Source organism: Canis lupus, chromosome 9 (genome assembly GCF_003254725.2).
Source record: "Canis lupus dingo isolate Sandy chromosome 9, ASM325472v2, whole genome shotgun sequence".
NCBI classification, from domain to species: Eukaryota; Metazoa; Chordata; class Mammalia; order Carnivora; family Canidae; genus Canis; species Canis lupus.
Genome location: NC_064251.1, coordinates 16,601,071 through 16,626,668, shown reverse-complemented (window position 1 = coordinate 16,626,668; position 25,598 = coordinate 16,601,071). Strand labels below are relative to the sequence as shown.

At 43.4% G+C, this 25,598-nt stretch overlaps 1 protein-coding gene across 4 annotated transcripts; it reads right to left on the bottom strand.

Annotated features, from left to right (window-relative positions):
* Positions 1-3,783: 3,783 nt before the first annotated feature.
* On the bottom strand, positions 3,784-24,561 carry LOC112652968 (ADP-ribosylation factor 2). 4 transcript variants are annotated; one of them, XM_025436678.3, is made up of 6 exons: positions 24,407-24,477; positions 23,445-23,571; positions 21,357-21,523; positions 14,574-14,684; positions 8,079-8,203; positions 3,784-5,630 (listed from the first exon to the last, which is right to left on the bottom strand). In XM_025436678.3, exons 3-6 carry the CDS (start codon positions 21,502-21,504, stop codon positions 5,469-5,471), a joined length of 546 nt encoding a protein of 181 aa, XP_025292463.1. In that variant the 5' UTR covers positions 21,505-21,523; positions 23,445-23,571; positions 24,407-24,477; the 3' UTR covers positions 3,784-5,468. The 4 variants fall into 4 exon arrangements, with proteins under 4 accessions (XP_025292463.1, XP_035577129.1, XP_048970587.1 ...); XM_035721236.2 differs by having other exon boundaries at positions 23,445-23,692; positions 24,407-24,472; XM_049114630.1 differs by lacking the exon at positions 23,445-23,571 and adding an exon at positions 23,195-23,316 and having other exon boundaries at positions 24,407-24,460.
* Positions 24,562-25,598: the final 1,037 nt, after the last annotated feature.

Here is a 25,598-nt window from a genome sequence, read left to right as displayed (position 1 = left end):
TAGCCACATCACTGGGCTGGCATCTAGATTATCAGGCTCACCACTGGCCCCCACATTTTAAGAATGCTGACAGATCAAAGCAAGTATGGCAGAGAGCTACCAGAAGAATAGGAGAGGCTAGACATCTTACATATGAAAAATCCTGAGGGTTTGGTGTGGGATAAAAATGACTTGAGGGAATATTACATGACAAAGCAAAGAGGTTTATTCTGCTCTGAAGGATAAGGGCAAGTGATAGATCTCAACTTTCTGAGGATTAGTCATCCCAAACTAGAATGGGCTGTTTTGTGAGGTACTGAGCTCCCTGATACTGAAAACATTCAAGCAGATGCTGGACAGCCATCAACCAGGCTTTCTACTCCAAGATAATACTCTTACCCTCTTCGCAAAGTGCCTACAGCACCTCTGAGACCCACTAACTTGGCACCCCCATTGCTATTGGTTTCATGATTATAAATTTCACATTAGCTTTCTTGAGGTGTAATTTACTCACCATACAATTCACCCATTGTGAGAGAGCAATTTGAAGGCTCTTAGTACATGTATACAGTTGTGCAGTCATCAACACAGTCCAATTTTAGAACATTGATTGTAGTTTTTGCTTCCCAAAGAATGTCATAAGCGCTGAAAGTAGGTCCAGGTCTCCTCGTCTACAGTCTCCAAAGGCCTAGTAACGCATCTCACACCCCCATGCCCTGGTTCTTCCCCTCCATCCAGCACTCATTCCCTTTCCTGTTAGCTGACACGGTTCTGCACCTGCAGCTGTGTCTCTGTGCTCTGGGCCCTCCCCAGTGGTCTCCATAGTGCACTTTTGCTTCCTTCTCTGTGTGCCAAGCTCTGGAAGCCAGTGTGTGGTCTTCAGACAGCACCTGAGGCAGCCATGTGGCCTCCAGAAAGTCACTTTATCTTCTGGAACCTTGGTTTCTCCCTTTGTAAATTAGATGCAATATATGTGCCTTGCTGGGGATGAAGAGTAGAGATGATGTATGTAAAGTGCCTATGATGGTATCCAGTATGGTCCGTAATGGCAGTGACCACTGTTTTACAGAATACTGTTGCCACCTTTATTATTATTGGCACTCACGAGTCCTCTGCTCTGGGTGCCCATTTGCCTTTCTCTTCCAGGAATATCCATGGCTGTAGTACATTTTTTGGGTTATTCCCAGTGTCCAGGCAAGAAGATGGATCCTGGTACCCTCCCCCAAGAGCCACCCCTGCCAAGGCTGAGTATAGGTCAGTGGGATGAACCAGCAGCACCACCTAGTGGTGATGAGCAGCAGCAAGTTATTTATCGGTCAAATCCGTAGCTGGTCTGACTGTGGAGCCTAGAAATTCAATGGTCCGCCATCCAATGCTCCTGTGTGAGACTTGTGTGTGCACAGCACCCTCCTTCCCACACCATGTGTTAGAATAAAAAGATGAAAAAGATAAAAACCAAAATAGAAGTTCTTTGCATGGTGCTCCTAGAGACCACAGGGTGGGATAATGCAGTCTAAAAAGCATCTCTACCAAGTCTAGAGACAGACCAGACCAGTGATTAGTGGTTGCCTAGGACTGGGTGATCTGAAAAAATGGTGAGGTGAATGCTAAAAGGTACGAGGTTTCTTCTCAGGATAACAAATGTTCAAAAATCACAGTAAGGGTCACACAGGTCTACGAATACTAAAAACCACTTAAATGGGTGAACTGTACAGTATGTGACTTATCTCTCAATAAAGCTATCAAAAAAGGTGAGGTATCATAATGTTCAAAGGGAAAAAAAATTCATCTCCACCATGCACCATCAGATTCTCTGTGTACTGTTTGATAACTTCCATCACACCAGTGGACAAAGGGCTCAGGTCACTTCTAGGTGTCCTATTTTACTTCACTTGAAACCTACCTCAACCGTCCTGTGCTGAGCAACTCAAATGGAAATATTCCCAGCTCTGTTACATTATTTAGAATAGAGCTAACTATATGACCCACAGTATATAGAACTGACTCACAGAAGCCCCGCATTATCCCTTGTTGGTATCCACTCAGGGCTGTATCCTAGGTCAGCCTGGAAACCTCTATTTCCAGTACAGGAAATGGACAGTCAGAGAGGTTGGTAGCCCAACTGAAGTCAGCTAGGGAATGGGCAACTTTAATTTCAGCTTCAGACTTTGATTCCAGGTTCAGAGCTCTTGCCATTCTTTAGGGTGCCCACGCAACTACCTTTTGCCCTGTGTCCCACATAATTATTCGTAGCATCCCACTCCCTCTCGAGATAATAAATTCCGTGGTCCCTAAGGGGCAATCTTTCTCTGGGGCTGTGCCTCCTCTTTATTGGAGACTGGACGGAGCTGTGGTCAGAACCAATGGTATCTCAGTACCCACTAGCTCCCCAGGCCCCTCACCTGCCCAGAAGAGACAAATCCAAAGAAACAGAAAGTAGATTAGTGGTTGCTGGGGGCCTGGGGGAAGGGAAGAATGGGGAAGGATGCTAATGGATCCAGAGTTTCTTTTGGAGTTGTCTAAAATTCATAGTTGTGGTTGCATATACTAAAAACCACAGAACTTTAATGAAAGAAAAGAAAAGAAAAAGAAAGAAAGAAAAGAAAAGAAAGAAAAAAAGGAAAAGGAAAAGGAAAAGGAAAGAAAAGAAAGAAGAAAAGAAAAGAAAAGAAAAGAAAAGAAAAGAAAAGAAAAGAAAAGAAAAGAAAAGAAAAGAAAAGAAAAAAAAGAAAAGAGAAAAAGGAAAAACAGGTGAGGGGAGGACACAGCAATGTACTGGTTAAACAAGCATCCCGGCTGGTCTCCTTAGCATTCTCCATGGTTAGAAAAGGACAAGCATTCAGCAGGGTGCTGGGTGCCTCGGATGGTTAAGCATCTGCCTTCAGCTCAGGTCATGACCAGATCCAGAGGTGCATCAGTCTGTTTCTCCCTCTCCTTCTGCAGCACCCCCGCCACCCAAGCTTGTGCACGCTCCCTTTCAAATAAATAAAATCTTAAAAAAAAAAAAAAGTGAATTGACAAGAGAAATTAAATACCCCCCTACACACCATCCCACTTCCCTTCTCCTATAAAAAATGCTCATCAGTTTGTGGCCAGCACTATTGTCACAAGATATTCCCAGGCGAAACCTTCAGAGCAAGGCGTGCAAAGGTCAGAGACCTTGAATCCGCACAACCCTATTAGGCAGGTATTATTATCCCCATTTAACAGTTAAGCAAACTGAAGCTCAGAGATAAAGAAGCTAAGAGTAAATGGCCTGAAGCCAGCAGCTACTCTACTACATAGCTGGGATGTCAACATGACATTCAGGGACCCATGGCATTCAGGTCTTCATTCAAAGTTACTGCATGAGGTGGCCCTACTTACTAACTCAGCATCTCCAAACCATAGAAAACCACAGTTGAAAGCACCAGGAAGGAATCCCTGGGTGGCGCAGCGGTTTAGCGCCTACCTTTGGCCCAGGGCGCGATCCTGGAGACCCGGGACGGAATCCCACTTCGGGCTCCCTGCCTACATGGAGGGAGCCTGCTTCTCCCTCTGCCTGTGTCTCTGCCTCTCTCTCTCTCTCTCTCTGTGACTATCATAAATTAAAAATAAATAAAACTTAAAAAAAAAAAAAAAAGAAAGCACCAGGAAAATGGTCAGTGAGGAGTATTGCTAAAGACATAAAAGTCACAGTAGCCTTGGGGCGGTCTTTTGCACAAGGACCCTGGGAGTTTTCAATAGCAGTAAATCTGCTAAGATGGAGGGGGAAAGGGATTTTAAAGTCGTTCAAGATATTCAGAAGCATGTGGCTGTCCTCTCCTCCTTCCAAAGCAAGTTCTTTATTGTCCAACCAATCAATAATTGTTTAATGAGGCCTAGCACCGTACTGGGTACACTGTACTAAGCATAAATACAAAAGTGTAAGACACAGTCCCTGCCAATTTGAGATGTACAACCTAAATATTTCTCAGGAATTACTCCAGTTAAAAATCAAATCTGGACGTGGATGCCAGTATTGCAATGAACATTCTTTCAAGTCACATTGTTATAAAGAAAAACATTACACCCCACATTTATCATGGTATGAGACTTCTTCCTATTAATATCAACTTCATCATCATTAACATACAAGGTTTACTTTTGTTAAAATTCACTTTACATTCCCCTCCTCTGTAATTTGAATAAACCTTTTTTTTTGAAAAAGGAACTTTCAAAGGTGAAGTAGGGAAAGCGCTTAAGTACACACTTGGCCAACAGCTGTCTGCGCAAACAAGCTCTGGACTACCATGTGAAACCAAGCTCATCCCTGGGCCATCTCCATTAATATTTTGAGGACAACATAAAGCACGTTTCAACATAAGACATTATTGCCATCCAGAAGAGGGAGTCAGCGCCACAGAGAGCAGTCAAGATTGGACATTTTTCAGGCAAAATTTAGCACCAACTCAGGGGCAGTTAACAGGGGTTGCCAGGGATTTCGTTTCCAAAATTAACCTCTCGATCCTCTCTCACTCTCAGAACTCACAGGTGTGTGGTTCTGGGAACAGAAACTAACCGAAACTGCAAGCTGAACTGAGACAACTGAACTGGGTGACGATTCCATCCCAGGAGTGAACCTCCTGCCTCAAGCAGAGAACATTCAGCACAGAGCAGAGCAGTGGGAGCAGCAGTCTCAGGAGCCTGAAACCCGAGGTGGTGATACAAAGACACACGACCTTCACCTCCTTTCTGACCCTCACCTTGCTTCCGTAACCCGGCCCTTCACTCCACCGTGTGGCCCCAGTGAAGAACCTCAGCCTCACGCTGGGTTACTGACCCAAATGGTCTCCATTTGGCAAATAAGAGGGAAATGGGGGAAGGAACTAGCACAAGGGGAGGACTAGATAATCTTCTAGTGTTCTGGAGTCTTAATGAAAAAGATCTTGAGTTCCTTTAAATAAAGCACATTAAACCAGGAAGAAAATAACTTAAGGGAAAAGTTCAAATCTGAACTTAAAACCTGCAGCAAGCAGGTGCTTATTTTTCTTGAAGATCTTTTGCTTTAAAGCACTGAAACGTGAGTTGCTAGCTCTGGCAGTGACAGGCAAGAATGACAAGTCCTTCCTCTTTTACAAAAGGCCACCAAAGTATAAGAGGACTCCAGGTATATGCAGAGACACCAGACCCAAAACTGCACAAGTCAGCTCCATCCCCACGCCCACTCTCCTCCTCCTGCCCACCACAAAGACTACTCTGGCTATTGTGCACCAGGAAGCCCTCAGGATCCCTCTGTCAGCTAAGCTGACCCTCGAAACTACTGAAATGGAAGGTAGCATTTAAAATGTAACACTGGTTTTTCTTCAAATGTAAGACTGGTTTTCTTATATAGCATGTCTAAGGCACGGTGTGAGAAAGCTGCTCCCACTCCCAGCCACACACCCATACTCGGCTCCTCACACGCACACAAGCACACAGAAGAGGCCAGCTGACTTTGCCACAATGCATGGGGAATGGAGCGCTTCCAATCACTTCTGGGTTTTGAGCTGGTTGGAGAGCCAGTCCAGGCCTTCATAAAGCCCATCTCCGCTGGTGGCACAAGTGGCCTGAATGTACCAGTTTCTCTGGCGGAGAGAATGTAGGCCGAGCTTGTCTGTTATTTCTGCTGCATTCATAGCATTGGGAAGATCCTTCAAGAAAAAAATTCAAAAAATGATTTATTTATATAATGAAATATTATGCTCTTCTCCCAAAACCTTAGTCACAGTCCTAGCTTGGCGGATTTTCTCTCTCTCTCTGACCTCTCAACTCCACATTGGGAAACCCCATTCACTTTACCATTAAAACAGATGCAGAATCTGACCACTTCTCATCATATCACAGCTACCCACTTGATCCCACCACCACCACTTCTAAGTCGAGGTACTGAAATAACTTCCTAACTGGTCTCCTTGCTTCTGTGCTTGTTTCCCTCAAAGTCTATTCTCAACCCAGTGGACAGTGAAAGTCAGAGCAAGTCATTTTTTCAAAACCCTGCAACAGATCCATCTCTCTCAGGGGAAGAGTCAGAGACCTTATGGTGTTTTGCAAGGCCTCATGACCTGAGCCCCCAGGACCACTCCTTAATTGTCTTGCTTCATCTTTTCAAATACAGCACTCAACACATGTAACTGTAAGATTTACTTATTTGGTATATTGATTACTTATTACCTGTTTCCTCTAACTAACTAGAATGCAAGGATTACAATGGCAGGAATTTCTATCTTGTCCTTTGAAATATTCCTAGTTCCTAGAACTGTGCCTGGCACATAGTAAAGTCAATCTAGTTATACTGATGTGGAGTGACATCAAAAATACGCTCTGTCGGGCAGCCTGGGTGGCTCAGCAGTTTAGCGCCGTCTTTAGCCCAGGGCGTGATCCTGGAGACCCGGGATTGAGTCCCATGTCAGGCTCCCTGCATGGAGCCTGCTTCTCCCTCTGCCTGTGTCTCTGCCTCTTGCTCTCTCTCTCTGTGTCTCTCATGAATTAAAAAAATATATATATATATATGCTCTGTGGGGACATCTGGGTGGTTCAGTTGGTTAAGTATCTGCCTTTGGCTTAGGTCGTGATCTCAGGGTCCTGAGATCAAGCCCTGCATCGGACTCCCCAGCTCATCGGGGAGCCTGCTTCTCCCTCTCCTCCTGCTGCTCCTCCTGCTTGTGTTTGCTCTGTCAAATAAATAAATAAAATCTTAAATGAATAAATAAATGTAAAATAAAATAAAATGTTTACTGGGACACCTGGGTGGCTCAGTGGTTGAGCAACTGCCTTCGGCTCAGGGCGTGATCCTAGAGTTCCAGAATGGAGTCCCATATCAGGCTCCCTGCATGGAGCCTGCTTCTCCCTCTGCCTGTGTCTCTGCCTGTGTCTCTGCCTCTATCTCTGTGTCTCTCATGAATAAATAAATAAAATCTTTAGAAAATAATAATAATAAAATAAAATGTTTACAAAGAGCTGGAAGGCGAGAGAAAATGCTTTCAATAAATCTGAAGTGACAAAACAGGATGCAGCCCTGTCAAAAGAGCATAAGCTCAATCACATAATGAATGTATTCATGAAGGAGAAAGTGGAAGGAAACACATCATGCTTCCTGACTGAGGTCATCTCAGGCTGATGCATTCCATGATTCTACTTCATTCCACTATGCTACCTTCATTTCCAAGCTTCCTTCCACTTTGAATCCCAAGGCAAGATGGCTCTACACTTGGCCTTCCTCCCACTCTTCCTTCACTGCTTTCCACTACATTTATGTAGAAGCCCCTTCTCCTCCTTGGACAATAAACCCCAAATGATGCAACCATCTCCTCCCTCACTGCCACCGCCCCTCTGTTCCAGCTGCACTGGCTGCCATGCTATTCCTAGCCGCATGAGGGTCCTGTGCTCAGATGTCATCTTATCATGGAAGCATTCTGGCCCTTCCCCACATCCAGCCTGCCCTCTTCCTCCGCTCTACCTTCCTCTACAACACTTCCAGCAGACACATTACATATCCTTTACTGACTGACTCTACTCCCACTAGGATGTAAACTTCATGGACACCAGGATTTTTGTCTGTCTTGCCGCTCACTGCTACATCACCAATACCTAAAACAATGCCTAAATCTTAATAGATGCTCAATTAATATTTATTGAGTGAATGGAAGACATATGCTAAAATGGAGGTGGGGAAGAGCTCAGCTGGCTTAGTCGGTAGAACATAAGACTCAATCTTGGGGTCCTGGTATAAGTCCTACATTGAGCCTAGAGCTTACTTAAAAAAGAAAAAGAAAAAAAATGTTAAAAAAAGGAGGTTGAGGGAAAGGTTATGGTACGGACTAGAGAGAGGGAGAAACACATCTAATTTAAATATCTATATATCTATATTCTTGAGGCTCCTGGGTGGCTCAGTCAGTTGAGCATCTGCCTTCAGCTCAGGTCATGGTCCCGGAGTCCCGGGATTGAGCCCCGTTAAGCTCCCTGCTCAGTGGGGAGTCTGCTTCTCCCTCTGCCCCTCACCCTGCTCATGTGCTTGCTCTCTCCTCAAATAAATAATTACATTTTTAAGTGAACATCTGGCAGCAATTTTGGTCCCAGTATTCAGAAAGCCAACAATATACCTGTTTATTTACAAATACCAGTAAGACTGCATCTCTGAGTTCATCTTCTGCTAGCATTCTGGTTAGTTCTTCTCGGGCCTCATTGACTCGCTCTCTGTCATTACTGTCAACCACAAAAATCAGACCTGGAAAGAAATCACAAGCACATTGGTAATCTGAACCTGGAAAGGGCAACCATTTATATGTCCTTACAGTTTCTCCCTACTTACACCTATGGTTTCACAGAAAATAATCAGTTAAGGAAGGACGTTTACTCTCCAGAATTAGGGAGCCTGCCACACGCAATCAACTAGCCTATCTTTTCAGAAGCATACAGGCCCTCCCCAGATTGAAAGAAACAAAATTATAGAGAAAAGGTTACGTTCATGCTTAATCACTTCACTTTTACATCATATCTGCATAACGAAGTCCCAAGAAAAACCAAGGACATCAAAGTTCAGACATGGACATCAAAGTTCAGATATGCATCCTTGGTTGGCAGTATTGCAGACATCATCCATCAGCATGCCAGAGGTGGTGGCGTCCTGATGCCACACAGAAAGGACAATGTTCTGGAGACCCCTACAATTACAATTGGTGTCTGAAGGGAGGGAGTCTTGTGCTCCTAACCTGTGAAGTCTGGCCTAACTCCAGGAAGCTGGTGTTGGGAAATCTTTGGAGGATCCCATACTAGACCACATCAGATAAGCACCAGGAAGCAAGAGACGGGTCAAAGAAAGATACCACCACACTTTATCTAAGCCAAGGTGGTTGACACCTGCACAGACCTGGTTGCTGTTACACTGGCTAGAGGAAGCAGTGCGCAAAGACGATCTCCAGAGGATTTCCCCAGCAGGGACTCCAACATACACTCAAAAACAGAATGGGGAAGGCCCTCTCTCAGCAGTAGTCCCTGCGTCAATAATGATCGTAAGAACTTGGTAGTTAGCCAACCATAAGCCCTCTGTGCAATGAAAATGAGAAGCGGCTGCCAAAATGAAAGTGCCCCAAGGCTGTATCAAGAGTAGTGATGACAGCTCAGTTTGTAGGATATGGGTGAAAAAAAGCCTTCTCTATGGTATGGCAGTCAGAACACCCTGTGAGTATCATGTGGTCGCTGCTGGACCCCATACCCTAAAACACAGGGAAACTGGAAGGATTCAAAGAATAAGTAGGATGGCAAAGGAATGAGATACCATGTCAGATGAAAAAGAAACAATATATGGGGGATGTTTTACTGAGAGAGACGGATAGCTGTCTTCACAACATATCTAAAGACCCATGCCATAAAGAGAGGTGCAATGTCTTTTATACAGCTCTGTAAGTACACTGAAGATCAATGCATACAAACTACAAGAAGTCGACGGACAGAGAGTCAACAAAACTGAAGATGTAATGGGCTGTCCCTTAGGAGGTACCCCTGTCATTAGAGATATCTGTGCCAGCTTCAGCCACACCTTGTAGGGACACTGCTGAAGGGACCTTCCTGGTAGGAAAAGCATAGAGTGACAAGATGACCACTGAGATTTCGCGGCTATGACCAGGAGGGAAAACTAGTGCTGGCCCTCCTCCCCTCTTCTCCTTCCCTCCTGTCTCTTAGGCCCACCCACCAAGCTGCCTGACTAGCTCTGAAGTAGCCCACTCTGGCAGAAGCCACTCCCCGGCTCCTGAGTGTGTGGGGACTGCATGCAAGACAAAGTCATGTCTGTTATATTACATCAGATTTTTTTTTTAAAAGGCAGAACACTCAAAACTTCCCCCAAAGATGTGATATGCTACCAGCAATATAAGTAGGACTCTGAAGGGGGAGGTGGGTGAGGGGATGGGGTAACTGGTTAATGGGCACGAAGGAGGGCACTTGATGCGATGAGCACTGGGTGTTAATACTGTATGTTGGCAAATTGAATTTAAATTTAAAAAAAATTTTTTTAAAGTAGGACTCTAGGCAGCCCTGGTGGCTTAGCGGTTTAGCACCGCTGTCAGCCCGGGATGTGATCCTGGAGACCCAGGATCGAGTCCCATATGGGGCTCCCTGCATGGAGCCTGCTTCTCCCTCTGCCTGTGTCTCTGCCTCTGTGTGTGTGTGTGTGTGTCTCTCATGAATAAATAAATAAAATACTTAAAAAAAAAAAAAAAAAAGGAAGGACTCTGATCATAACTAAGCATAACTAAGGCTATCCAGAAATTTGAGGAGATCCTTGCAAAAGTGACAGGTTTGAAACAGTTAATGCCTTTGCCATTCCTAATAAAAATTAAGGTTTATAATTGTTAGGGCCCATCCTGTATTGCTTTTATGTAAATCCTTATCTGAGAAACAAAAGAACCTAGCATCAGACTAGCTCCACTTTTGAACTAGGAGAACCCAGAAAAGGTAAATTTACACATGGATAGTATACAACAATTTGTTTTAAAAGGGAGGGGGATATGTATTTACCACTGCATGCACATGCATAAAATATCTTTGGACCAATACACAAGAAATAAAAGTGCTTGTCTATGGGAAGGAACTGGGTGGTTAGAGTAAAGGAAAGAGACAATGACTTTTCTTTATATGCTTTTCTATCTTTTGGAATTTTGAGCCACATAAATGTATTGCCATTTAACAAAATAACTGAACTTACAATCAAGGAGAAAAACCTTTCCACACGAGAACTAATGGACCATTTTATGCACTCTATATAATATTATCAACCAAGAAATCACATAAACAGTTCAAATTTCAATCTGTACAAGTAAAGCCTAAGTGAGTACATGGTTAAGTGTTTTAATGGAGAGTTAAAAGCTATCATTAAGTCTGTCATATTCAACATACTGATGAAAAAAATTTTAATTAAAAAAGACAAGGGCAGCCCGGGTGGCTCAGCGGTTTAGCACTGCCTTCAGCCCAGGGCGTGATCCTGGGGACCTGGGATCGAGTCCCACATCAGGGTCCCTGCATGAAGCCTGCTTCTCCTTCTGCCTGTGTCTCTGCCTCTCTCTCTCTCTCATGAATAAATAAATAAAATCTTAAAAAAAAAAAAAAAGACAGCTTGACCTTTAGAAGCTGGCAAGAAAAATAGGGGCAGCATCCAAGGCTACTGCTGGCTGAGAGATCTGGACCCACCACAGACAGCAAGTCTATTCTTCAGTCTTCATTTGCTAGTTTCACGAAGAGTCCAACTGACCCATACCGAGGTCCTAGAACATAGCCAGGTACCCACCACCAAAGCAAGTTACTGAAGTTCCATTAAATCAGGCTTGTTATGAATAGAAGACTGAAAACAAAATGGCATTTCAACTTGGTGACTGAATGTGACACTACATTGAACAGGCGAAAGGACTCCTGCCAGAGAATGAGGAAGTAAAACTTCTCACAATTTGGGCTCTGCAGTGGTTCATTTTATGTGTCAACTTGACTGGGCCATGGGATGCCCAGACATTTGGTCAAACATTATTTTGGGTGTGTCTGCAAAGATGTTTCTGGCTAAGGTTAATAACATTTGAACCAGTAGAGGGAGTAAAGCAGACTGCCCTTCCCTGCATGGGTAGGCCTCTCTAATCCTCTGAAGGCCTGAAGAGAACACAAGAGGAGTGAGAGAGAAGTCTCTGCCTAACCATCCTGGAGCTGGTGGAAGACCACCCTTGGATTGGAACTTCCACCTTTGGCTCTCCTGGTTCCCCTGCTTGCCAAATGTAGATAGATCCTGGGACTGCTCAGCCTCTGTAACCATGTGAGCCAATTTCTTATAATAAGTCTGATATGTATGTATGTGTGTATACATCCCATTGGTTCTGCTTCCTCTGGAGAACCCAGACTAATATAGGCTCCTATCTGAGTGACTACTATCTTCCAACCACAGAAGCATGTTATAAAATTAATCTCCTTTAAGCCAAATGATCCAACATGGCAGGTACTACCTCCATTTTATAGATAAGGAAACTAAAACAGAAAAGATGAACTTTCCCAAGGTTTCAGAGCAGAGTGAAGGAATTCTCATTTAGAAGGATTTCAGTTAACAAATACAGATGAAATAACAATATCTAGAAAAATCACCATTCTGTAACTCTAGGGAAATAACAGATCTAGTAATAGTCTTCCATGAATGCTAAAAGCAGTAGGTGACAGGGAACTTTATTTTGGGAGAATTAGACTTATATTGTCTAAACCCACTTAGCAACCCTAAAAGTGTGATGGCCAAACTTCTGTGTTAAGATGTGATAGAAAAGGAATACCTGGCACTACCTGTAACATATTCTTGCTGCCAAAATGAAACAGAACCTAATCAAGGCTCTAGAACCACCATTTTACAAGCTATCCAATGACAAACAAGTAATACAACAATCAGCCTAATTTAGAATATGAAATAAACATCTAACCAAAAAACGGCACAGAAACAAAGTAGGGAGAGAGGATCTATTGTAGAATAAGAGACTAAAGGGATATAACAATGAAATGCAATGTGTGAACTTTGGTTCCTGATGCAGACAAATCCAATGTGGAAAAGACATATTTGATACAACCGGAGAAACTAAATTAAGGACTAGGCACTGTCATGAAAGAATTCATATTAAGGGCAGCCCAGGTGGCTCAGTGGTTTAGCGCCACACCTTCGGCTCAGGGCCTGATCCTGGAGACCCGGGATCCAGTCCCACATCAGGCTCTCTGCATGGAGCCTGCTTCTTCCATTGCCAATGTCTCTGCCTCTCTCTCTCTGTCTCTCATAATAAATAAACAAATTTATTTAAAAAAAAAAAAGAATTCATATTAATTTTGGGGGTGTGATAATGGCATGGAGATTATGTTCAGAAAAAAAGGCTTTATCAGTTTGAAATGAAAACTGGGAATCCCTGGGTGGCGCAGCGGTTTAGCGCCTGCCTTTGGCCCAGGGCGTAATCCTGGAGAACCGGGATCGAATCTCACGTCGGGCTCCCGGTGCATGGAGCCTGCTTCTCCCTCTGCCTATGTCTCTGCCTCTCTCTCTCTCACTGTATGCCTATCATAAATTAAAAAAAAAAAAAAGAAAACTGAAGGATGGGGACACCTGGATGGCTCAGCGGTTAAGCTCTGCTTTCCGCTCAGGGCGTGATCCTGGAGTTCAGGGATCAAGTCTCACACCAGGCTCCCTAATGGGAGCCTGCTTCTCCCTCTCCCTATGTCTCTGCCCCCCTCTCTCTGTTATCTGTCTCTGTTATCTGTCATGAAAAAAAAGAAAACTGAAGGATATATGAGCAAAAGGTCTCATGTATCACGTCTGAGATATGCTAGAACATACTCTGGGCAAAACGCTGGTAACCATGGAAGCTGAGCAATGAACACAAGGGGGTTCATCATGCATCCTTTCTCCTTGTATTTGTTATGAATGTTCTACTAACAGGCACCAGCAGCCCCGGTGGCTCAGCAGTTTGGTGCCACCTTCAGTCCACGGCGACCCGGGATCGAGTCCCGCATCGGGCTCCCTGCATGGAGCCTGCTCCCCCCTCTGCCTGTGTCTCTGCCTCTCTCTCTCTCTCTCTCTGTGTCTCTCATGAATAAATAAATAAAATCTTTAATTAAAAAAAAAAAAAGCTCTACTAACAAAAGTTAAAAAAAAAAAGATAAATGCACTATTTTGAGAAAAAAAATCAAATTCAGAGATAAGAACTGCAAACCGAGCAAAGTGCTACAACAATGATCTAAAATCTAAAGGGCCAGCCAGTGTGGGCAATAGGTCTAATGAGACCAACAAACACAAGTCTTTACTATGAAATGCATGTGATACAAAAACCACTTGTTATAGAAATTTCAAAATTAAGACTCCAATTAAGTTCTAAAATGAGCGTGGAGATGCCTTCTGGTTAGGATTCTACATGAGAATCAGGTGTAAAAACTAGGTGAACAGTTTATGGCTATTTTGACAGGCAATACTCTATAAGGTAGCACTGATCCAACACAAAATCCATGAAAAAAAAAAAAACCTCAAGTAGATTGATGGAGGAGTGGACCCATTAAAACCCCAACTTTTAGGAAAGCAGTGATAAGGAAATAAGGTAATGATCTGGGATATGTGTGTGTCAATTCACACACTTCTAGAATAGCAGGGCAGCTGGGAGAGACTGTGGCCAAACAAGATGCTGGCATCTGGGGTTCCAGCCATGTCTGTTCATCTCTTTCTCTGCAGGGGCATGATTTTTAGATATTCTCATCCAGTTTAAAAGAGTTCACTGAACTCAAACTCTCTAAAACCTGGTACTTCGTCTAAGGCACATATAGCTCTCAATTAACCAAAAGATAAAATTCATTATGATAGCCATTTTTTAACTCAGTAGTTAAAAAGTAGTTTTTTAAGAGTAGTTTTCTATGTAGGACATTAATGCCCAAGTACTTTTTCTAGGAAGGCAGGGACCATTTTCCAAAAAGGAAGTGTTAAGTGGATCCTCAGAAGAGAAGGAATGATGGACAGTCCAAACAAAGCAGAGTACAAGGTTTCGCTTCAAGCATCCATCTTTAGACGCGTTTAACACAAATAGTTTCAAGGTCATAGACTGGATAATCTTTACCTTGGGTATTCTGGAAATAATGTCTCCACAAAGGTCTGATTTTGTCCTGGCCACCAACATCCCAGACCGTGAAGCTGATATTTTTATATTCTACTGTTTCCACATTGAAACCTAAATTGGCAAGATGAAGAAAATTTTTAATGAAGACTTTCATTGGGTAAACAATTCAAATAAATTTTGGCTAATATTTGGACAGGACTTTTAATTCACAAAGCAACTTGCTAGTCAAAGATCTTTAGCTTACAGGATCACCTGGCTGACTCAGATGGTGGAGCATGCAACTCTTGATCTCAGGGTCGTGAGTTCAAGCCCCACATTGAGCCTAGAGTTTACTTAAAAAAAAAAAAAAAAAAACAAAAAAAGAAACAACAAAAAAAAACCTATTTAGCTTACAAAACAGAATGCTAGCTTTGCTCGTCCATTCATCATGACAGGTGTCTCAAATCTTCTCTACTCTGCAACTTCAAATGACCTCACTTTCTCTCAGCAGATCTTACATGACTTCAGAGCAAACAGAAGCCATTAATGAGACTGACTTCTACCTCCCACCACACAATGTAGAAACCTACCTACATCTGTAACCATTCTTTTTCTCTCCCTCTTAGAGCAGAGAAAGGGGCAACTATCCAATGCCAATTCCATCTATCCATATAATCTGGACCACTCCAAAATCTCCAACCTCCTCTTCTCAGTAGGCTTAAGTCTTTACACTTCCCAAAAAGCCCTTCTTTGACTCCACATATTCACCTGCTACCACCCTCTATTTTCCGGATCAAAATCAAATTTCTCTAAGAACCTTAGTTACATTCACTGCCCCTACTGTGTTGCCTTTCACCCAAGAGCTCCTCCTGCTTCAACATGTTACACAGCTGGTCTTGCCAAGATGAGCAATAATCACCATGTCAATAAACCCAACAGAAGCTTTTCAGTTCTTACAAGTTTGATTTTATATTTCATACTACTGCTCACTCTCTTCTTGAAACTCTTCCCTGGTTTCCTATTTTCTTTGTATTTCTATGGCTGAACCTTCTTGGACTACTTAGTGAGCTCAACCACACTTAATTGATCCTGAAATGATCAATATGATTCTGTCCTGCCCCATCCATTCTCCTCTTCCCACAGTGGCAAAAGGTAATTTCGTTCACTCATAGGGCTTCATTACCACCTTTGCACTAACAACTCTCAAATTTACATTTTCCCATCCCAGATCTCCTGAGTTTCAGGCTCATAATCCAACCTTCAATCCAAAATCTTTGATGTCTCAAAGGCTCCAATAAGGCAAGATGTCAACACTGAACATAAGATCCCCACACCTCTAGGGGTGCCTGGGTGGCTCAGTTGGTTGATTCTTTGATCTCAGCTCAGGTCTTGATCTCAGGGTCATGGGTTAGAGCCCCACATTTCAATCCATGCTGGGTACGGAGCCTACTTTAAAAAAAGGGAGGGTGCCTGGGTAGCTCAGTTGGTTAAGCATCTGCCTTCGGCTCATGTCATGATCTCCAGGTCCTGGGAGAGAACCGAGTCAGCTTCTCTCTCTCTCCCTCTGCCCCTCCTCCCTGCTTGTTTTCTCTCTCTCAAATAAGAAAAAATATTTAATTAAAAAAAGAAAAAAAGATCCCCACCCCTCTATATTCCTCCTCTACTAGTTACCCCTGTACTGACTTCATCCCACAAGCCAGAAATCTGAGAGGCATCCCTGATACTTCCCACTCTCTCACCCCTAAAGATCTCATTATCAAATCTTATCAATTCAACCTCCTAAATATCTAATAGTCACCCTAACCCAAGAGACTGTCATTTCTAGCCTCAATTATTGAAGTAACCTAATTAAGCTACCTGCAGCCACTCTTCCTCTCTCCGTCCATTCACCATTTTCCAATCAAAACTCTCAAAATCTATAATGTGGTCATATCACTTCCCTATATATTTATGCTTGACTGAAATATTTAAAATAAAGGGGAAAAAATAATCTCTCTTTGGCTTCCCACACCCAAATCCTAAACATGACCTTTGAGGTCCATCACAGCCTGGGCCTGCTCACTTTCCAAATCTCACTTTGAGTCATGTTTTAGCTTGTTTTAGCGAAGGGCACTCACGTCATCACAGCAATCTCAATTCTTGCTAAATAAATGTATAAATTCAATGACATTCTAATCCTAAAGTGATTAGGGAAGGGGGGTGGGGCAGGAAACTTAGCAAAATGATCTTAAGTGTTATCTGGAAAAATAACCAAGTAAATGTAACCAGGAACTCTCTGAAAACAGATAACAAACTATTTTTAAAGATATTATCAAACCTTGAGTAACACATGAAATAATTAAGTTCAAATTACTACAACAGGGAGTTGTCCAGAAAAAGACATATATATCCATGAAAATTTAGTATATAAAAAGAAGGCATTTAAAATCAGCATAAAAAAACTATCCAATAAATGAGTGTGGACAACTGTCTATCTCTGCACATGTCCAATATATATACGGCTATTTGGATTTAATTGATTAGGAGAACCTGGATGGTTCAGCCAGAAGAGCATGCGACTCTTCATTTAGATTTGAGCCCCACACTAGTGTAAAAATTAAATAAATAAAAAACTTTTAAAAAATTAAAAATTAAATTAAGTCCAATTAAAAAGTCAGCTCCAGGGGCGCCTGGGTGGCTCAGTGGTTGAGCATCTGCTTTCGGCTCAGGGCATGATCCCAGGGTCCTGGGATCGAGTCCCACATCGGGCTCCCCACGGGGGGCCTGCTTCTCCCTCTGCCTGTGTCTCTGCCTATATCTCTGTGTCTCTCATGAAAAAATAAATAAAATCTTTAAGAAAAAAAAAAGGCAGCTCCTCAATCTTACTAGCCACCTTTCAAGTATTCAATAGCCACTTATAGCTATGGCTTCTACCCTGGACAGTATGGACCCAGAATATATCCATCATTGAAGAATGTTTTATTGGACAGCATTGGCCTATATATTTGAAAAATATAACTAAATTCCTACCTTACTCGTAACAGAAAAATAAACCTCAAATAAGTAAAATATTTCAATGTCTTTTAAAATGAAATAAAAATAACAGAAAACTAGCAGTAGAAAATACTGATGAATACTTATATGACCCTGGAGTTAGGAAGACTTTCTAAAAATGACACTGAAGCTAAAAACAAACAAACAAACAAACAAACAGAAAACTTGGCAGGAAAAAAAAAAAAAAAAAACTTGGCAGGGCACCTGGATGGCTCAATAGGTTAAACATCTGATTTTGGCTCAGGTCATGATCCCAGGGTCATGGGACTGAGCCCTACATCAGGCTCCACACTCATCCGGTAGATTGCTTGTCCCTCTACCCCTTCTCCCCCTCCTCATATACTCTCTGTCTCTCAAAAAATATATTTTTTAAAAAATTGGTAAATAAGACTACCTAAAATTCTATATGGCAAAACTTAGAAAAAATGAGGTTGAAAGACAATGGACTAGGGATCTCCGAGTAGCTCAGTGGTTTGGCGCCTGCCTTCAGCCCAGGGTGTGATCTTGGAGTCCTGGGATCAAGTCCCATGTCGGGCTCCCTGCATAGAGCCTGCTTCTCTCTCTGCCCCCCTCCCTCTCTCTCATGAATAAATAAATAAAATCTTAAAAAAAAAAAAAAGACAATGGACTAGAAAACTAACACATGACACATTGTTCCTGACCCAAGATGTCCTTCTTCAAATCATTAAGAGACATATAAACATGCCAACAAAAAGAAAAAAAAAACAAACAAAAAAACTGGTAGAACCAAATTAAATCAAGTCATAGATTGGAGTGCCTGGCTGGTAGAGCACACAACTCAATCTCAAGGTCATAAGTTCAAGCCCCACATTGGGCATGGAAACTACTTAAAAAATAAATAAGGTGCACCTAGACGGCTTGGTTGCACCTAGTCAGTTGGTTAAGCAACTGACTCGATTTCAGCTCCAGGGATGATCTCAGAGTTGTGGAATCTAGGCTTGCATCAGGCTCTGTGCTTAGTGTGGAGTCTGCTTGTGATTCTCTCTCCTCTTCCCTTTATCCCTTCCCGGGTACTCACATGCACTGTCTCTCAAATAAATAAATAAATAAAATCTTAAAAACTAAGTAAGTAAAATTGAGCCATAGAATAAATACAAATGGCCAACGGATGTTTGAATATATTCACTTACAGTAAAAGAAATCCCAATAAAAATCGGTGTTTTTTTTCTCCATCGTATAGGCAAATTCCCTGGAGAAATGAACATTTTTAATAGCTGGTAACACAACCTTTTTGGGGAGAAGCTTGGTAATGCATACCCACATTTTAAATGTACATAGGGTTTGGTTGTTTTTTTTGTTTGATTGTTTTTTTTGTTTTTTTTAAGTAAACTCTGTGTTCAACATGGGGCTCAAACCCACAATCCTGAAATCAAGAGTCACATGCTCTTATGGACTGAGCCAGTCAGGTGCCCCTAGACATACATTAGCTTTAACATAGCAATTCTTCCTCCAGAAATTACTGCAAGGACTAAAGTACATGTTTGCAAAAATGTTAAAGATGCTTACTTCAGCATCGTTTACAAAGAACACGGCAAATAAGTGAATCAACCCATCAATGAAAATTCATTAAAAATAGAGCCACATAATGGAATACTATCCAGTTACTCAAATTTGATGTTACTCTGTATCAGTTGTTATTTAAGCCCCAAAATTTAGTGACTTAGAATAATGATTCCTCTCCTCCTCCAACAATTCTGTGGGTTGCCTGGGTTTCCCCTTGTAGTTACATTCAGCTACGGAGTGCCTTGAAGACTGGACTGGGCCCGTCTCTCTCCAGGTGGTCTTTTCATTCTCAAGAAACATTGAGCTTCCTCTTATGGTGGTGGCAGTGTTCCCAAAGTGCAAGTCTTAAGGCACAAGCACTTATTCAATCTTTGACTTAATTTGCTAATATTCCCTTGGCCAAAGCAAGCTGCTTGGCCAAGCTTAGCATCACTGTAGAACAGGACTGCAGGTGAAGTGGATACGGAGGGGGATGATTCACTCCAGGCCATTAGTTTCACAATCTACAAGACTGGTATTCCATTCATCACCAAATATTTACTGGACAGCTACTATGTGCCAGGCATTTTGCCAGGGGCTTGGGAACAATGGTGAAAAAGACAGACATGGTTCCTGCCCTTATCTACTTACTGCTGGAAGAGAAGTGGGCAAGCGACGACAAATGTGTTGAGAATTACTAAGAAGTTTTGGTTACTAAGGAAACTTTTAACAGGGGAAAACCAGTCCAGGCCATCAGAAAAGGTGTCCCTGAAAAATAATGTTTAAACTAAGACCATAAGAATGAGCTGGCATTAGCTACATAAAGGGGGAGGGGGCTAAGGAAAAAGGCAGGAAAGTATTCCAAAGGGAAGAAATCATATAGAAAAAGATCTAAACATACTATTTAATGAAAAGTAAGTTCAAAAACAGTATGCATATGATTTTACAAAGATATTCACCAAATCTTAACAATAGTGTTTTGTTAACACTTATTTATGTTTTGCTGTATGTCTAACACTATGGATGCATGAATTATTTTAATAATTGGAGAAAACCAAGCAATTATGCTATTTTCATTTTAGACTAATAACATTTTTTAAATTGTGGATGTGAATGCTTTCTCCATCTGGCTTCCTCCTTCTCCAAATGTTGCAATCTCTGAAACCACTGCCCAAGTTGGAAGTTGATCATTTGGTTCCTGTGACTAACCTAACATTCAGAACACTATGACTTCACAGGTCATCCTGTGAGGATCCGGGATGTTTGGATCTAAAGGCAGTTCATAAGGCAAAGATGAAATCCTATCAAACTTGCTTTTGCAAAATCCTTAAATGGCTTACAAAATACAGCACCGTTTCGCAGGAATAACTACACTGCCAGGTTCTCCTCCAGCACTGGAACAAATCGGATTCTTTCAGGTGGACACCAACTCAAAGTAACTGGCTTGAGCCAGAGTGAAGAAAATCACACTGCATCTTTAAACCCTAGTAACATACTTCTTGTGGACATGGTTCCACTTAGGCCAGCTGGAAGACGACTGAATGAGGAGGCAAGAGCAGGTTCCCAGCTCCCAACTCAGGCTTAGGTTGGGACACAGACTAATTAAGTGGAATAGAGGGCATAAAACCGCCCTCTCGGTTTGTCTGTTTAAAATTTCAAGTAATCTCCACACCCAACATGGGGCTCGAACTCACAACCCCAAGATCAGGAGTCGTAAGCTCTGGGGCGCCTGGGTGGCTTAGTCAGTTGAGCATAGGAATCTTGGTTTCAGCTCAGGTTGTGATCTCAGGGTCCTAAGATATAGCCCCAAATTGGGCTCCGAGCTTAGTGTGGAGTCAGCTTGGGTTTCTCTCTCCCTTTCCTTCCACACCTCCCCTGCAAGCTTCCTCCCTAGAGCACGCTCTCTCTCTTAACAAATAAATCTTAAAAAAAAAAAAAAAAAAAGTCGCAAGCTTTACTGACTGAACCAGCCAGGCACTGCTGCCCTCCCCGTTTTAATCATTACCTTTTTCATTTTCACCAAGCAGATAAGGTTAATTGTGCTTATCCTAAATGTGTTCATTTGATTGCCTCATACACCTAGCAATGGTCCTAGAGATGCCAGGGAGCAATCAGGAAATTCTGTATTACTCAGTATGGGCCTCAAAAAGCTTACACTCTTAGACAAGATTTAAAAAAAAAAAAAAAAAAGTATCAATAATATAAAAGGCAAGTAAAAGTATAACATAGTAACTTGTAAACTGGTCTTGTCACAGGTTGTGAACATACCTATTGTAGGGATAGTAGTCACAATCTCTCCCAGTTTCAATTTATACAAGATCGTGGTTTTTCCAGCTGCATCCAAACCCACCATAAGAATCCGCATCTCTTTTTTCCCAAATAGACTTTTAAACAGTTTTTCAAAAACGTTCCCCATTGTGACTGATTTCTGTTACCTGAATGAAAAGAAAGGCAAGTCAAGTAATTGTTCTTTGCAGAGATATAGAAACACCATACATAAAATACAACTCTCTATTAGAGGAGGCACTTAGTAAAAAATGAAAACAATTTTAAGTATAATTTGGCCAATAAATAGTAGCATGTCTTGTTTTTTTGTTTTTGTTTTGTTTTTTTGCATGTCTTGTTTTTAAAGGGAAATTCAACTCAGCCTTTTGATACCTTGCCAGAAAATTCTCTTTTCCACTGCAGCATCCAAGTGGGATAAGTGGAAACACAGTCTCAATGCTACCACTATGGCAGCGGGTTTTGGTCAGCCTGGGCTTTGGTCAGCCTAAGTACAGAAGCAATGTCAAAACAAATACATCTAAACCCTCTCGAAATGAGAACTAATGAAGCAAAGAATGGGTTTATTTTACAGGATGTGAAGTCTTTAAGGTAGGTTAAATGTCAGTATCTCTTAAAAATGTAGTAGTTGCCTTTGGCTAGCAAACAGTATCAACATCCAGAAAAAAAACTTAAAAAATTTTAGAGGGGAGGAAATACAGCATTTGCAACCCCATTCAGCTAACAGAGAAACTGACTAGAGCTGGGGAGATCCATAGCAACCAGTGTTGACCATCCCCTGACTCTCAACCAATTTTTCACTTTTTATTGAAATGTATTATACATAGAGAAAACACATGATAACCAAACAGTTCAATGAAATGTCATAAACCCATCAAAATATGATGATTACTAGTGACCCAGATCTCCTTGCCCCCATTCCAGTCATTACCTCCCAAAAGGTATGACTATCGACTTCTAACAACATAAGTGTTCAATATTTTATTTTTTAGAAGACTATATGATAGATTCTATAAAGGCAACAGTAAAGGCAGACTAGCTTTGTAGAAATTTATTCTACAGCCTTTTAACACATCAGTCTATTTGAAGAGTGAGCTTGACATTTTAAAGACTTCAAAGTAGTCCATCCGACGCACCTCAAACCGAGCCCCTGAACATCTACAAAGATTCTCTGTAGAAAGATTCATTTGTTAGGCAGCCCTGGTGGCTCAGAGGGTTTAGCGCCGCCTCCAGCCCAGGGGTGATCCCGGAGACCCGGGGTCATGTCCCACATCGGGCTCCCTGCATGGAGCCTGCTTCTCTCTCTGCCTCTGTGTGTGTGTCTATGAATAAATAAATAAAATGTTTAAAAAAGAAAGAAAGATTCATTTGTGAAACAGAAAGGGGTGGAGGAGGGGCAGAGAGAGAAGCAGACTCCCCCACCAAGCAGGGAGCCAGATGTGGTACTCCATCCGGGTGCTCCAGGATCATGACCAGAGCAGACAGCAGACACTTAACCAACGGAGTCAGCCAGGCGCCCCTAAAAAGATCCTTCAAAAATGAAAAGTAAAAAATAAATCTTTGTTCCAAAGAATATGATTTTCCTTTTAAACTGCTAACCAGGGATCCCTGGGTGGCTCAGCGGTTTAGTGCCTGCCTTTGGCCCAGGGCGCGATCCTGGAGACCTGGGATCGAATCCCACGTCGGGCTCCCTGCATGGAGCCTGCTTCTCCCTCTGCCTGTGTCTCTGCCCCCCTCTCTCTCTGTACATGTATCATGAGTAAATAAATAAAAATCTTTAAAAAAAAAAAAAAAAAGAATAACGAAAAAAAAAAACTGCTAACCAGGGGTGCCTGGGCTGGCTCAGTTGGTTAAGCACGAGACTCTGGATTTTGGCTCAGGTCATGATGTCGGGATGGTGAGATGGAGCCTGCTTAAGATCCTCTCTCTCCCTCTGCCCCTCCCTCTGTCAATAAATGAATAAATAAATAAATAAATAAATAAATAAATAAATTGAAAAAAATAAAACTGCTAACCAAAGAAAAACTTTACTCCCTGGCAGGGCAGAGGAAAAATGCAACAAGGACTGCCAACCTCTCATTCATCTGGACCCTAGTGACCTCAGAGGTCACCGAATTCCAGAGGGCCCACGTCTGAAATCCAACAGTTTCCCACAGTAGCTTCACATGGATGATGTCCCAAGTACACACTCCATTCCATTCTACGACGAGAGAAAAGCAGCAGCAGAGCACGTATCCCGTGCATAAATGAAGTTAAAGGTGAACTGCCACAACCAAAGAGTGACAGGTGCTTTCATCATCCATAGGAGGTCTGTATGGAAACTACACAAACGTCCAGAACATTTCAGCAGTCAAAAATCTCTAGCTGGGCGACAAAACCAGAGACGCCTTGTCTTTTGTTTCCGAAAGAAGACAAAGCGCAGAGATGAGGAAAACGGTAGGGAACGAGCCAGGGGTGGGGAGGGGAGGTGCTTCCCCCTTAGAGGTCCTTTGAGGCAAGTGCTCCGCTCGATCCCCCTCCCACCACACGAGTACACCACCTCGGTTTCCCCTCCTGCTTCTCTTTCCCTCCTCCGTCAGAGACGCCCACATCCCGCTAAGCCTCTGGAGCCGCTCTGGGGAAAAACGTCCGAGACTCCGGCGCCCCTTCGGCCCGCCCACCCTTCCCTGCCTCCAGCACCAACTCCCCTTCAGGCAGGAGCGGCGACGACACCCCCAGGGCACCAACAGGACCAGGTGGCCAAGGGGGCGTGCGCGGCGGGCGGGCCGAGCGCCGGCTTCCCGGGGGGGTCCCCAAACGCCTCTCCTGCCCGCCGGCCAGGCCGCTCCCTCGGGAGCTGCCGGCCCTCGGGAAGGCGGAGGACCACGGGTGGACGCGCCAAGCTTCCCTCGGGTCCCCGCAGCACCCGCCCGACCCCTTCCCGCAGGCTAACCGCCGCGCTCTGATTTCCCGCCCGCTGACGGTGCGGCAATCCAGCCAGGCCTGGAGAGCCGCCGCCCCTTCCCCGCCAGCCCGCCCGCCCGCCCGCGACTCACCTGCCGCCGCGCTGACCACCGTTACCCACTACAGCCTTTCAGATTTCGGCTCCCTCTGCAAAATGGCGACCGGCGCGGGGGCGGGAACGGCAACCAACCAATCACCCGCCGCCTCTCGGAGCTTTCGTACCAATGAGCTCGAAGTTCCGTGAGTGACGACACATCTGGCCAATGCGAAGGACAATAAGAGCCTGGTCCGGGGAAGGCCCGCCCCCGGCGACCTAGGCGACGGCACGAAGCTCTGCAAATGCCGGGTTCATCTTCCAATGACAGCCCCCCGCGGCCCGGCGGGACCCTCCCACACGCCCCGCCCCAATGCCGCGCGCGACCAATCAGAAGAGTAAAAGGATTTCCGATTTGCTCGGCCAATCAACTCGGAAAAATCCCTGGGATTGAACTAACCCCGGGAGCGTTCGAACCAACCGGGTGGGGGCATGCGGGCGGGGCCAAGTTCCCAGTGATATTTAAGGAAATTTGCCGAGGTTGAGCTAAAAGTAGAAACTAGTTGGGGCGATGTCTCGTGTGGGAAATACCCAGACTTTGACACAGAAGTTAAGGCTTACGGAAAGTTTCCTACTCAGTTTGAAGCTAGGCTGCAGCCCTGCCTCTAAACCGATTTTCAACAGTTTGGGTAAAATACTAGCCACCTGCACCGTTCGGATGCCGCACTTCCACAGCCCTCACCTCCTGTCGGGAACTCAGCCCCCTTTAAAGGCCAACTTACTTGGTGGGGCACCTGGTGGCTCGGTTGAGCGTCAGCCTTGGCTCAGGTCGTGGTCCTGGGATCCAGTCCCGCATCAGGCTGCCCGCACGGAGCCTGCTTCTCCCTCTGCCTGTGTCTCTGCCTTTTTCTGTGGGTCTCTCATGAATAAATAAATAAAATCTGTAAAAAAAAAAAAAAAAAAAAAAAGCCAACTTGGTTAGCTGTTAAATAGGTAACCAACTCCTGTAAATGGTACCTGAGATCATCAGAAATGTGAACCTCTATTGAGCACATACCATGTGCCATCTATATCAAGGACTTTACCTGTGTGACCATAACGACCTGTGAGTTAGAAACTATCATTTCCTCTTTTAAAAGAGGAAAATTAAGTAACCAAACAGAGATAAAAGCTTAGCTCTTAATCTCTTTACCAAATACTTTCCTTCCTGGTCACAGTGATTGTATATTTGATAGTAAATATATAAGAGG

Excerpts from the sequence above, each read along its gene's own strand:
- LOC112652968 (XM_025436677.3), bottom strand. The coding sequence starts at position 21,504 with ATGGGGAACGTTTTTGAAAAACTGTTTAAAAGTCTATTTGGGAAAAAA. Across the intron at positions 14,685-21,356 it reads GACTACTATCCCTACAATAG|GTTTCAATGTGGAAACAGTA; the intron begins GTATGTTCACAA and ends TTGCCAATTTAG. Across the intron at positions 5,631-8,078 it reads TGGTATTTGTAAATAAACAG|GATCTTCCCAATGCTATGAA; the intron begins GTATATTGTTGG and ends TTTTTCTTGAAG.